This window comes from Brassica oleracea, chromosome C9 (assembly GCF_000695525.1).
Source record: "Brassica oleracea var. oleracea cultivar TO1000 chromosome C9, BOL, whole genome shotgun sequence".
NCBI lineage: Eukaryota > Viridiplantae > Streptophyta > Magnoliopsida > Brassicales > Brassicaceae > Brassica > Brassica oleracea.
Genome location: NC_027756.1, coordinates 41,854,073 through 41,867,737, shown reverse-complemented (window position 1 = coordinate 41,867,737; position 13,665 = coordinate 41,854,073). Strand labels below are relative to the sequence as shown.

At 33.8% G+C, this 13,665-nt stretch overlaps 1 protein-coding gene across 1 annotated transcript; it reads left to right on the top strand.

Annotated features, from left to right (window-relative positions):
- Positions 1-4,520: 4,520 nt before the first annotated feature.
- Positions 4,521-7,462, top strand: LOC106316142 (laccase-16). The gene is made up of 6 exons (XM_013754018.1): positions 4,521-4,833; positions 5,111-5,262; positions 5,464-5,708; positions 5,802-5,930; positions 6,032-6,967; positions 7,234-7,462. The coding sequence occupies exons 1-6, from the start codon at positions 4,729-4,731 to the stop codon at positions 7,362-7,364; spliced, it is 1,698 nt and encodes a 565-aa protein (XP_013609472.1). The 5' UTR covers positions 4,521-4,728; the 3' UTR covers positions 7,365-7,462.
- Positions 7,463-13,665: the final 6,203 nt, after the last annotated feature.

The following is a 13,665-nucleotide window of genomic DNA, read 5'->3' as shown; positions in this document are numbered from 1 at the left end:
TCATTAACTACTGCAGGAGGAAACTTAGATGTAATGCTAAAAGAACATGAAAGACACATTTTGTTAGCTGTTTGAGTGGATAAGAAGATTAATAGGGACATGCTCAAGCATCTCTTGCTGCAAATGACATCAAACAAGAATCTTTTAGGAGTCACAACATAGAGTCAGTTGATCTTTTGGTGAGGTCTTGTGTAAAGTTGAAAGCTAAAATTGTGAAAAGAAGAAATCAACAGAGGCAAAGAAGAAAAAAGAACTTCAACCACCATTAAACCCGAGAAACTTTAATGTTAACTTTTTTTTGTATTCTCGTCTGATTTGCAATTGTTTCTTAGAGATTTAATTTTGAAAAGATATTGAAATTCAAGAACATGATTACTGATCTCAAACCCTGAAAATGAGCCAATGAAAATCTCTATTATGATTACGATATGTTGAAGTTCCTAAGCGATTTGTTTGTACTCTTATGGGCTGTCCTACCAAAATAGAGAAGATATCACTAGAGACTCTATACACCAGATTTAACATAGATTAGAACCATGCCGTATTGATAGAGAGAAGAGATGATTATGTCGACGAAGAAGAGAAAAACACAAAGAACGAAAAGAAAAATATGTGGGAAGATGAGAAAAACGTGGGAGCAAATATTCTATGAGAGATTTAGGGTAGATTTAGTTCAGATTTAGAAAATATCTTTAACCGAATATGGAAGTTTCCATATTTTCCGGATTTGCCTAGAATATATATCCTAGCTTACGCAGAACACAGTAGAGTAGATGAGAAACATATTCTTCCTTAAGCGCCACATAAGATAAAAGGCAGAACACGTTATGGCACAAAATATAGATAAGGTATATCATTTCGTTGTGGCTATATATCGTTATCAAGCTGTAAGTATACTGAGGACATCTTTCTTGATTATAACGTTTCGAAATATAGCTGTGTTAGAATATATAAGAAAAGCTAGTTTACGTTGTATACCTAGGATATATCTATGTATAAAACTTAGTATCCGATTTCTAGACTAAGTAGATAACCAGAATGAGTATTCTAACTGTACATAGAAGATAAAATAACATATGATTCCACTTTTAAAAAAAAATCTTTTAAACATATATATTGTCATACTTATGTTTCCAATAGTTTTCATATTTTTTAACATTTTTAAAATTTAGTTTACCATTTTTTCCATAAAAGAAGGATAAAATATGTCCAGAATTGCCCAAAATATCAGAAGTCCTAATGTGACAAATAAAAGTTCAAAGTGTCTCATTTTTCCAATTTTCCCATATTTAAAATAGTTAAACTATACTCAAAAAACAAAAATACTCAAAATATTTATTTATTTTCTATCAAAATATTCAAACCAAACCAATTTATATGTTAAGTTTAGGTATTTTGACATATGTTATCCAAATTTATATGTAATATATTATTTTGTTGATAAAATATATAATGAATTTTAAAATTTTGAAAATAATTTCAATGGATTATCCGAACCTGAACCGAACCCGCAAAGATTTGAACCGAACCCGAACCAAAATTTAGAAATGTCCGAATGGAACTGAAATCTTTGACCACAAAAATCCAAAACCCGAATAGATCCGAACCGAACCTGAATGGGTATCCGAACACCCACCCCTAATCAAGTCACTATAAATAATATTCCAGCACCTAATACGACCATACACCTCACATTCAAAAACTTAGACTCATGGCTATATCTTAAAAGTAAAAGGTAATTTCATACAATATTTGCGTCAAATATGATCTTTTTAACAACAAAAATAGTTACAAAGACAATCATATTAATTTGTTAAAATAGTTTAATAACAATAATTTAAATTAAAAAAATTAGTTTTAAGAAAAGAAATTCGAAATTACATTTCTATATCAAAATATTAAATTATAAACCCAACATCTAACATTAGAAAAAAAAACACAACAACATTGAAACTTTGTGCATAGAAAAATCAACATGTACACTATATTTTGTAACAAAATCACAATTCAATATATCTATAAAAAGTTATTATATAGAAGTGAATTACATAAAAATATTCTAGACATATATAATCTATTACTAAATATATATAAAAAAAATCGACAAAACAATATCCGTATCTAGCTAGTATTATTTTGAAACAGAGAATATTAGATTAAGTTTGCGGACAATCACTGAATTTTCTTCGGAGAGAATTATATAGTTGGATTAGATGAGCTGTTATATAACAACTTAAACGGAGCTTTTAGCTCGCCTTTCTAACGAATTATTGAACTTCCAGGTCAAATGTCAATGACCACATATTTGGTATACTTTCTATATCCGGCCATATATATAGATATTATCTTATATAAACTTTAGATAAAAATATATAACTATATAAACTTAAAAACACAGTATTATATAAATTTTATAATTTAGATCTAAATTGATTCATACAGTTCGGAACATCAATACTATTAAAAGAGAAGAAGTCCTAAAAATCTACTTAAAACAAGTCATAGTTGGATCATTTCATTTAACTAGAATTCCTATTATTTCTCATACTACTAACTTAATTATTCTTCATTAAAGGTAAATTAGTCATAAAAAATGGTACTAACCTAATTCTCTACATATATGTTTACTATATACGCATTATTTCATCAAAATTATTTTGTGCTATTATTAAATAATGTCCACCCTATATTTGTATATGTGGTTACTTGTGATTTATTTAATAGTTAATACCTTCGAAAACTATAAACAGAATACAATATTCATTGTAAAAAAAATTGCATCTTTTACAGAGATCAACCATTATTCTATACCAACCTTATTAACTAAACTGATTTCATTAACCATGTTATATATATGAACACTTCAACACTATCATTTACAAACTAATCAATGTTTGTCACAACTTAATATTCCAAGTTGGTTGTATTATTTAATACCAAACCAGTTCCTATACGAATCCATAGATATGATTATGGTCTACATAAAACCGGTTCAATCTTTCCATCTGCTATATTTTCAGAAAATGGCTATTTATCTTCGGTTCTGTTAGATATTTAATCTAACCAATTATAAATCGGTTAGTGATGACTTCTAAAAACTTTGAAAACACTTTGTTATTTATTCACTATATCGATACTTTAAAATAGGTTAGCAGTAGAATTGTGTTTTAGAAAAAAATCTACTTATTTTAAAACGTAATATTATTTGTGAAATAGTTTTGATACGTACGTGTTATATTTTTTTGAATTATACAGAGGTATCATGGCCCCACAGAAGTGATCCAGACTAGTCACGTGTTGCCACGTGTCGGTTCTCTATCCCTGGCGATGCCGAAATGTTAATTCCCAAGTGGTCGGGATTCGAACCCAGGTGGCGGTACTCACAGCTGTAAGCCTTTTACCACTAGAACTAGAAGCCTCAGTTTACGTGTTATATATATATATATATATATATATATATATATATATATATATATATATATATATATATTTGAAATAAATAATTATATACATAAATTATACTTTTGGTTAACTAAATTATTTATCAACCAAATAAAAATATTCGGGTAATTCAAGTTTTCGGGTTATCCGGTTTATAAATATTATTTTTAGGATATTTTGTACTTATTTAAAAATTGAATGTAATTAACATTTTTAAATATATACTTTTTATTTAAAAATTCAGGTACTCATTTGGTTCTATGTTCAGTTTTAATTTTTCAGTCATAGATATATGATTTGCTCTATTATTTATGCTATTCAGTTCAATTTTGGTTTTTCAGTTTGGTACGGTTTGGTCCGTGGTTTTGGACAAATGTGCTCAAACTTATACGCTATCTTATATAGAAATTCGTTTAAAATCTATTTAATTACAAGCGTGGATAAAATTCTAGTAAAGACTTTAAAACAATCAAAACCACTATCTTCTAAGTAATAGTCTATTAATTTATAATTGTAAATTGTTAAATTTGTTACTATGTTTTAGTAGCATGTTTTACTACAAAGAAATTAAATCAAGATATGGTGTTGCTTGATGATATGGTGTTGCTTGATTTAGTCTAAAAGTCTGTTCGATTGTATTAATTAGCTCGTCATGGACCTTATTGTGAAGGAATATGATTTTCTATTAAGTCAAAAACATGGTTGATTGGCATTCGTAAATTATCCATTGAAAAAACTAACACTAAGCGATCCTGAGAAAGAGATCCATTGCTATTTAAAAACAATTGTTTAATTACGAAGAAAAAAACTTGATTAATTACAGTAGCTAGGTTCAGCATAACTTATATAAAGTTGATTAATAACACGCAAAATGAAAGGAAAAACAAGTTGGGTGAGATTAGTTAGATGATGAGGAGGTACTTAGACCTAAAATATGGTTGGGCCACCAGATCACCTAAGCCCTTTTGACTTGTAAACATCTCATATCTTAATCTTCAATTTTACATTCATTTTATTTCCATTATATTTAATCTCTCTCGAATCTAACCAATGACCTTTCCTCTTCTTATTATGTCCTCTTCCAGTGCATTCCATTTAAAGAGCTTACATTTCACGGCTCTTCTATTTCTTCAACCTAACAAGTAAAAACGACATTACAACAGTTTTCTACATACCACAGCTAAAACTTTCCTTCGTAGCTCATACACACATATTGACATATATATAGACACACATACATTATTCAATCCATAACAACATCAAGACAAAAAGACTTTATCAGTGAATATGGAGATTCCAAGACGATTTAGCGTATGCATCCTAACGCTTTTTGTTATCTTTCTTCTCTCACCAACCACCGTTCACTCCATAATCCGACATTACAAATTTAATGTGAGTCTCTCTGTCATGCATATATTGTTTAACGCATACATGCATGCACAAAATGATACAATATTCGTGAAAAACGCCAGGCCTCTACGTACGCAATTGAATTGTTTAAGGACCCATATAATTTTCTTATTTTCATTTCTTAATTATATACCTACAATTATAGTATGTGCCTATGTGGTTATTTTGCATGATATGATTCATGCATGAATACGCCATACGATCATGCAATATGTACTGTACAGTACTGACCGATGTATTTAAATGTGTTCACGCCCAGGTGGTGATGACGAACACCACAAAGTTGTGCTCGTCGAAGCCTATTGTCACGGTTAACGGCCAATTTCCAGGTCCCACAATTGTTGCACGAGAAGACGACACCGTTTTGATCAAAGTAGTGAATCATGTCAAATACAACGTCTCCATCCATTGGTGAGCAAACCTCAAACAAACCTTTTTAGATATTAGTGAGAAGTTGACCAAAAAAAGATATTAGAGAGACACGACCCTTGAATTTACGTATCTTTATTCAATTCAAACCCTTAACGTTAACGATGTATCAAATAGACCCAACAGCTAGCTTACAATAACTGTATAATAAAAATAATCAAGGTGATATCCATGCATGTATAGGCATGGTGTAAGGCAATTGAGGACAGGTTGGGCAGATGGACCGGCTTACATTACACAATGTCCTATCCAACCGCGGCAAAATTATTTTTATAATTTCACATTGACGGGCCAACGAGGAACCTTATGGTGGCATGCTCACATATTGTGGCTTCGGGCCACGGTGCATGGGGCCATTGTCATCTTGCCTAAGCTTGGTGTCCCATACCCTTTCCCCAAGCCCTACAAAGAGAAAACCATTGTTCTTGGTGAGCTACCCCAACCAAAACATAATTTTCGTTAAACGATAGATTGATTAATGTTCTTCACCACAAATATAAATATTTTTATAATATATATAGGTGAATGGTGGAAATCGGACGTGGAGCAACTTATAAACGAGGCTACAAAACATGGAACAGCTCCTAACGCCTCTGATGCACATACCATCAATGGTCACTCCGGCCCCATCTCTAATTGTCCTTCCCAAAGTAATTACGTAGCAATTTAATTACCTAAAGTAATTAGCCATTTCAATTTTTCTTAGTAGCTATATGGTACTATAATTTTTTTCTTTAATTTTTACTTGTAGGTGGTTATAGTTTGCCGGTGAGACCAGGAAAGACATACATGTTACGGATCATCAACGCCGCACTAAATGAAGAGCTCTTCTTTAAAATCGCTGGTCACAAGTTAACCGTCGTAGAAGTTGATGCTGTTTATACCAAACCCTATAAAACCGACACCGTCCTCATCGCTCCGGGACAGACTACTAACGTTCTCTTAACAGCAAACGCAAACACTGGTTCTAAATACATGGTCGCCGCCACAACGTTTATGGACGCTCCCATCTCCTTCGACAACGTCACCGCCACAGCCACTCTCCACTACATTGGCCACACCGTTTCCTCCTCCAAGAAAACAGTCCTCGCTTCACTTCCGCAGCCAAACGCAACGTTGGTTTCGAGTAAATTCATAAAGTCGCTCAGGAGCTTGAACTCCCGTGAATATCCGGCTAAAGTTCCAACTACAGTTGATCACTCTTTGTTCTTCACGGTGGGTCTAGGCGCGAACCCTTGCCCGAGCTGCAACAGTGGTATTCGGTTAGTGGCTGGAATAAACAACGTAACGTTCACCATGCCTGAAACCGCTCTTCTACAAGCTCATTACTTCAATATTTCACACGTATTTACCGACGACTTTCCGGCCAAACCGTCTAATCCATATAACTATACGGCACCAGTTGATCAAAGCGTTAATGCGGCGACGATGACAGGTACAAAGCTTTACCGGCTTCCTTACAACGCGACGGTGCAAATCATTCTACAAAATACGGCGATGATCTTGTCGGAGAACCATCCGTTTCATCTTCACGGGTTTAACTTCTTTGAGGTTGGTAGAGGTTTAGGGAATTTTAACCCAGAAAAGGATCCAAAGAGGTTTAACTTGGTGGATCCGGTTGAGAGAAACACCGTTGGTGTTCCAGCTGGTGGTTGGACAGCCATCAGATTCATCGCTGACAACCCAGGTACTTGATAATTAAAATAATGCATGCATGAGGTGTAGACTTCTAGTATAGCTAATTTCTAATATTGGTTTCTTTTTGTATATAGTTGTTGGTCTTGTTACGCATTACTTTGTCAAACAGTTAGTCTTTTTCGATCAATAATTATTTATTTATTATTTATAATGTTGTAACGCATTATTTATGCAATAGTCGGTTCAACTTGCTATAGTTTTGTGCTAATTAATTGGGTTGTTATTTTCTGTTTCTTTTTTTTTTTATATTATAAGGGGTGTGGTTCATGCATTGCCACTTGGAAATCCATACAACTTGGGGACTAAAGATGGCATTCGTCGTGGACAACGGTCACGGTCCTGACCAGTCACTGCTTCCTCCACCCGCCGATCTTCCCAAATGTTAGGGGAAATTCTTTTTGTTGATTTTTTACTTCGACGTTATGTTATATATAACAAATTAATTCTTTTTTTTTCGGGAAATAAAGGTTAGGGTTGGTGCATGATTACTGTTGTTTTTATTGTAAAAAAGGAAAATCTAAAATTTTATAGTTTTTTTTTATCTTATGCATACTAGCTAGGCTTCCTTTCCTTTCATCTTTGACTGTTTTCGTTGCAACTTAAAAAAAAAATTCGTTGCAACTTGGCAAGTAGAGTTACTTAGCAAGAAAAGAAAAGAAAAAGTAAGCTCATACGGTGCTCAACGGAATCGTATAAGGATTTTTTTTTTCGTATAAGGATTTCTAAATGCCAGATGTCACGGATATTCTTAAGCAAAACCCAAAGGTTCGGTCGGTCGTCGGTACGTTCCTTAAAGTTGTTTTAAAGAAGGATACATGTATGACAACACACACACGTACGTATCTATACTCAATTGAACTCGAGTTATAATATGTCGACAACACTAACAATACAAATCCAACAAAATACAAAGAGTGGTCTCATTTTAATTAAATGGATTGGTAATTCATTACGTAGCTAGAGACAAAATGGACATGAATCATTTTCGTTGCTGTTTGGCGATGATAGACGACAATATTTGATTTTTTTTACATAATATATAGTCGGGGTATTTCGTTGCTATTTTAAGAAATAAAATTTTGGTAGCTGAAATCCGTATTTCTTGAAGTGATAATTCAAATTATTTTTAACTCGCCAACAATTAGTAACCCAAAGTACTGTAACTCCCTACACGCTCCAATATATTTGATTTGAATTGTCGGTAGACGACCCTATAAATGGTACAGGAAGTTGATGTAGCAAATTGTGGAAGCGTAACACGAGAGGGCGTACTAGGAAAAATATAAAACGTAGATGTTGAACGGTGATTTCATGTATGTAATCATTTAATTGGATCCTTACACAATTGTTTATTCATATGAATAAATAGCATTTACAGGTGCATATATGTATTTTCCAGTTATACTGGAATCACAATTTCCATCAAATTATCATAATAGTTTAACAAGAGGAAATAAAACAAATTGTCAGGGAATTGATTCCAAATGATTTTGGCTGCTTCATCCATTTCGCAGGACGTTTGTCCCTTGGTGCACTAAAAACTTAGTTTGATTTTAATTTATGCTTAAAGAGATTTCTGACTTATTCCTTGTTTGAAATAATATTCAACTAATAACAATCCTAAAGTATTCAAATGAATAAAGAGTATTTAACTTGAAAGACTTCCATAAATGGGAAGACACACATTGTTTAGAGAATATTAGAGCATTATTCTGGGGTTTCTTAATTTTTTTTTTTTTTTACTTTTTCGAATTTAGAAGAAAAAAAAAATTAAAAACGAACCAATCGCGGGCCGCTACGTGTCAATGGGCCCACGAACAGTGTAAGAAACTTTTAAGGACCGACTACTATTTGGTAGTTTTGGTAACCGGTTTCTTTAAAAAAAATGGGTCCTACGGAAGATCCACACGCTAAGAAACCCTTTAGTATCTTTGGATAAAGATGCTCTTAGTTACATCAGAAATGGCAAAAACTACTATTCAATTATTTGCCGTGTGTCTTCAACATTTAGACCTTCCCTCTAAGTGTTGCATATAGCTCCTCGAAAGTCCAAAGAGGCATTATAAAAAAAATATTATTATATTTGAATACGCTAAGCATCCTCCCTATATAAAACCTTCAATAGGGCCTATAAGAACATATTTATTGCTAACAACCTTTAGTGTTGCTTATGTGGTTGTTAATAAATTTTTAAGTATTAAAATAAAGCTAAGAGATAATCTTAAGAAACACTTAATGATATTGGTTTATTGGTAGTTGCTTAACTTTAAGGTGCTTAACAATAAAAAAATATTAAATTTATTTTTAACATTAAATTTTTAAAAAAGATAAAATTTATTAATTAAATAAAACATAGTTAAACATAACATTTTAAACATAAATTTTAAAATCCAAATTTACGCCATATATGTTCAACTAAATCACCTTTCAGTTGTTGATGTGCTTGTCTATCACGAATTCTTGTTCGAACACCCATTTGATTGGCGATATTTGTATGGATATCTGTTGAATATGTGAGATCGACATGTGAACTTCCGCTTTCTTCTCCTTGTTGAAAATCATAGTCTTCTCGTTCGTTTTCTACTATCATATTATGGAGTATGATACATGCTCTCATAAACTTCCTAATCTTGACTTTATCCCAAGAAAGTGCCGGATTTTTAAAAATGGCAAATCGAGCTTGCAAGACTCTGAAAGCACGTTCGACATCTTTTCGGGCTGCTTCTTGACATTGAGCAAATAAAACTGCTTTCGGCCCTTGTGGAAGTTGAATATATTGGATAAAAGTTGCTCATTTCTGATAAATACCATCGGTGAGATAGTAAGCCAAATGATACTCTCTTCCGTTGACCGAGAAATTCACTTGCGGAGCTTGGCCATTTATTATGTCATCAAAAACAGGTGAGCGATCAAGAACATTGATATCATTTAAGGTAACTGGAAGCCCAAAAAACGCATGTCATATCCAAAAATCATATGAAGCAACCGCCTCTAAAACGATAGTCGGTTTTCCATAACCACGAGAATATTGTCCTTTCCAAGCGGTGGGACAATTCTTCCACTCCCAATGCATACAATCGATGCTTCCTATCATCCCAGGAAATCCACGAAGCTCTCCAATATGAAGTAGACGTTGAAGATCATCTTGTGTTGGTCTTCTTAGGTACTGATCGCCGAATAAATCTATTATTGCTTCCACAAAATTTTCCACACATAACCGAGTAGTGGTTGCACCGAGCCTGAGGTATTCGTCGACCGCATCAAGCGCATAACCATATGCCAACACACGAATAGCTGCCGTACACTTTTGAAGTATAGAGAGACCAAGCCTTCTGAGACCGTCCTTCTTCTGACGAAAGAATTGAACTTCATTTGAGAGACGATCAACAATATGCATAAACAATGGTTTATTCATTCGAAATCGTCGTCGGAATAGATTTTTTGGATACGTTGGAGCGTCACTAAAATAATCATTCCATAATCGGAGATGACCTTCTTCACGATTTCTTTCGATAAAAACTCTTTTTTTTCCTGTCTTCTTTTCGCCTTCTTGATCACCCAAATTCTGAAATGCTTCATCGAAAGTTTGACCAAAATATTGATCAAAATATTGATCGAAAGTTTCATCCATTGACTCCTCAAAATTGTTATGAGAAGAAGATGCCATGGGATAAAATATTTTAAGAATTGAGAGAATGGAGAGAATTGAGATGAAAAATATAGATTTTTAGATGAGATAGAATTGTGAGAATGGAGAGAATGAAAAAATATAGATTTTTATAAGATGAATTGAGATGATGCGTGTGATGACTTGAGATGATGAGTGTTGAGATGATGGATACGAGTGATGAGAACAAATGTGATGAGTCTCTTTTTATAAAGATACATACATAAAGATACAAAACTCTTGTGAAATACTCTTGTGACATAAAGATACAATGCACTTGTGACATAAAGATACAAAACTGAGAAACATACAAAACTCTTGTGACCACAAGTCAGCCATGACCACAAGTCAGCCATGACCACAAGACAATACAAAACTCTCATGTTCTTCTCTGCCTCCGGCTGTCGTGTTCTCGTGAACTCTCCACTCTCGTGACCTCTCCACTCTCGTGATACAACGATCCAAACCATCACCTCAGCTGCTGTCTACAAGAGTACAAGACAACAACAAGAACATCAGTGTCATAGAACAAGATCAACAACATTTAAGCATTACATTTAAAAACAAGAACATTTATCCGCTTACACAACAACAACAGCTAAGAACAAGAACAACTAAGCAAAACAGAACAAGAACATCATCCGCTTACAACAAGAAATAGAACAAGCAAGAGAACAAGACAACTAGAATCATAACAATTCATTGATGAGATTTTTCTTGAGGGCTTCCTCATACTCAGCCAAAGGTTCTTTTTTCCCAATAAGACTCTCAAGCAGTCTCATCTTAGACAAGCGTTCTTTAGCTTCCAAATCCATATGTTTGATTGACCACATATTCTCAAACTTATTCACAGTCTTCTCCTCAACAACCGTCTTCATCCCACTCACCCTTGAGGCTTTAACACCCGGTGAACGCTTCTTAGAATATGTTTGAGATGTTGAAGAATCTGCACCATCTTCACAACCACAGCCTAACTCATGTATCTAACGTAACTATCACACAAGACAATCAACATGTATCAAACCATAACTGCAATTTATTATCTAAACACAACCACAACCTAACTCATTCATCACACACGCATTTATTACGGTTATTACCTAAACTAACCATCAACATTTACACCAACGAGAGTAAAGAGAGGGGTTTACCTGTATCAACAATCGTAGGACTTTGCTCTCACGAACCTGGATCAAGCTTCTTGATCAAACAACCTAAAGACAAAAAGACATAAACAAATCACTTCCAAAACAAACAACATCATATTAAAATAAGAGCTCGACAGAGAATAAAAAGCAACATCAACGAACCACAAGACAACCAAATGTAATTAGCAATGCTTCATCCAATTCACGAGACCAAATACATAGGTTTTATCCAATTGAACCGAGCAAAGACAAAGGTTTACCTTTATCATGTGGCTCTTGATCGTGTGGCTTTTGTTATGAGTGATCGTCTGGCTTTTGTCTGAGAAACCTTGATCACGCCTCTTGATTCTTCCATCTCACAACACAAAGACAGAAAAAAAATCAAAACAAATTTTTGCATGTTCCTCATTTTAATTATCTCTATCTGTTCGAGATAACCAAATCAAATAAATGCATAATTGAAATATCCAAACAAATCTACATATTAACTAATCTTTACCTTTCGATTCGCTTGAGAGAGAGCTCGCCGTTTTTCGCCGAGGCAAGGAAAGAAACAGAGAAAGATCTCGCCATTTCCCTTCCTCGACGACTGCCACCAACGGAGACGTGGCCTTATCGTCGAACAGAGCCACCGATCGAGAGAGATCTCGACTTTCGCCGAGGAGAGGAAAGAACCAGAGAGAACTCTCACCGTGTTCTTTGGCGGAGGAGAGCAACAGATAGAGGGGACGTCTTTCGCCTTCGTCGACGACAGCCACCGAGAGAGACGCCGCCGTTTCGTCGAACAGAGCCACCGATCGGAAGCGATGTCGCCTTTTGCAACAGAGAGAGAGAGAGAGAGAGAGAGAGAGAGAGAGAGAGAGAAGAAACGCAACGTTTGGCAATGACACCTCTCCTCCAGCCAATTCCTTCGCGACACGTGCACGTTTAGGGACAACGCTTCCCAGGCTTAATTAAGCAACGTCTATTCGCTTTTTCTCCTTTTTTCTTTATTTTTAATTGTAATTAACATTAAGCAACAACATTAAGCAACTGCATTAAACGTGCTCTAATAAACTTATATATATAACCTTGCATGATTCATACATAGAATTGATTTAGCAAAAAAAAATTGACTACGATTTAGCAATTTTTCATATATAAAACATGCGCGAAAGATTTTAGAAATGACGATTTAATTTATAGTGATACGATCATTTTTAAACTCCTTTTCAATATGACATGGTATAGATGATTTAAAGGTGCTAGGTCTGTAATATTTTGTCAACTGAATAATTATATTTCCAAAGCATGTATCCCTTTTTTATTATTTGAGGAGCATTATTTTAAACTAACATTGACCTCATGTGTTATTAACCAAATTGTCATTTCTTAGGTGTCAACACTATAATCACTCTCACACCCTTTAATTAAAAGCCCTCTCCTCATTAGACTAATTACATATATTGTGATTATTCATTACAATATAGCTTAACATAACATATTATATGATTCTTATCTATATAACCGATAACTCATTTGATCATTCATTACCCATTTCTCACGCGGTCTCCTTCGTATTGATAGAATGTCTCTTTTATTATTGATTTTTGTAGTCTCCTTTAGGTTTCTATAACCATCAAGTAGATACAAATATATTTTAGTAAAAGTAGTATAACACATGTTTTAGTTCAAGAAATATTTATCATCTATCTCGAGACGCCTATCATCTTTATGATATATAAGTACAAATAAAAATCGAATATAGCTCGAAACGTCTATCATATTTGAGAATATAGAAATCTCAAGTATAAATTTGTTTTTGTATAAGTATGAATGTTCGTCTCACTTAAATGATATCAACTATAATGCAATTTCAATATTTTCAAAATG

Excerpts from the sequence above, each read along its gene's own strand:
- LOC106316142 (XM_013754018.1), top strand. The coding sequence starts at position 4,729 with ATGGAGATTCCAAGACGATTTAGCGTATGCATCCTAACGCTTTTTGTT. Across the intron at positions 5,263-5,463 it reads TACAACGTCTCCATCCATTG|GCATGGTGTAAGGCAATTGA; the intron begins GTGAGCAAACCT and ends ATGCATGTATAG. Across the intron at positions 6,968-7,233 it reads ATTCATCGCTGACAACCCAG|GGGTGTGGTTCATGCATTGC; the intron begins GTACTTGATAAT and ends TTATATTATAAG.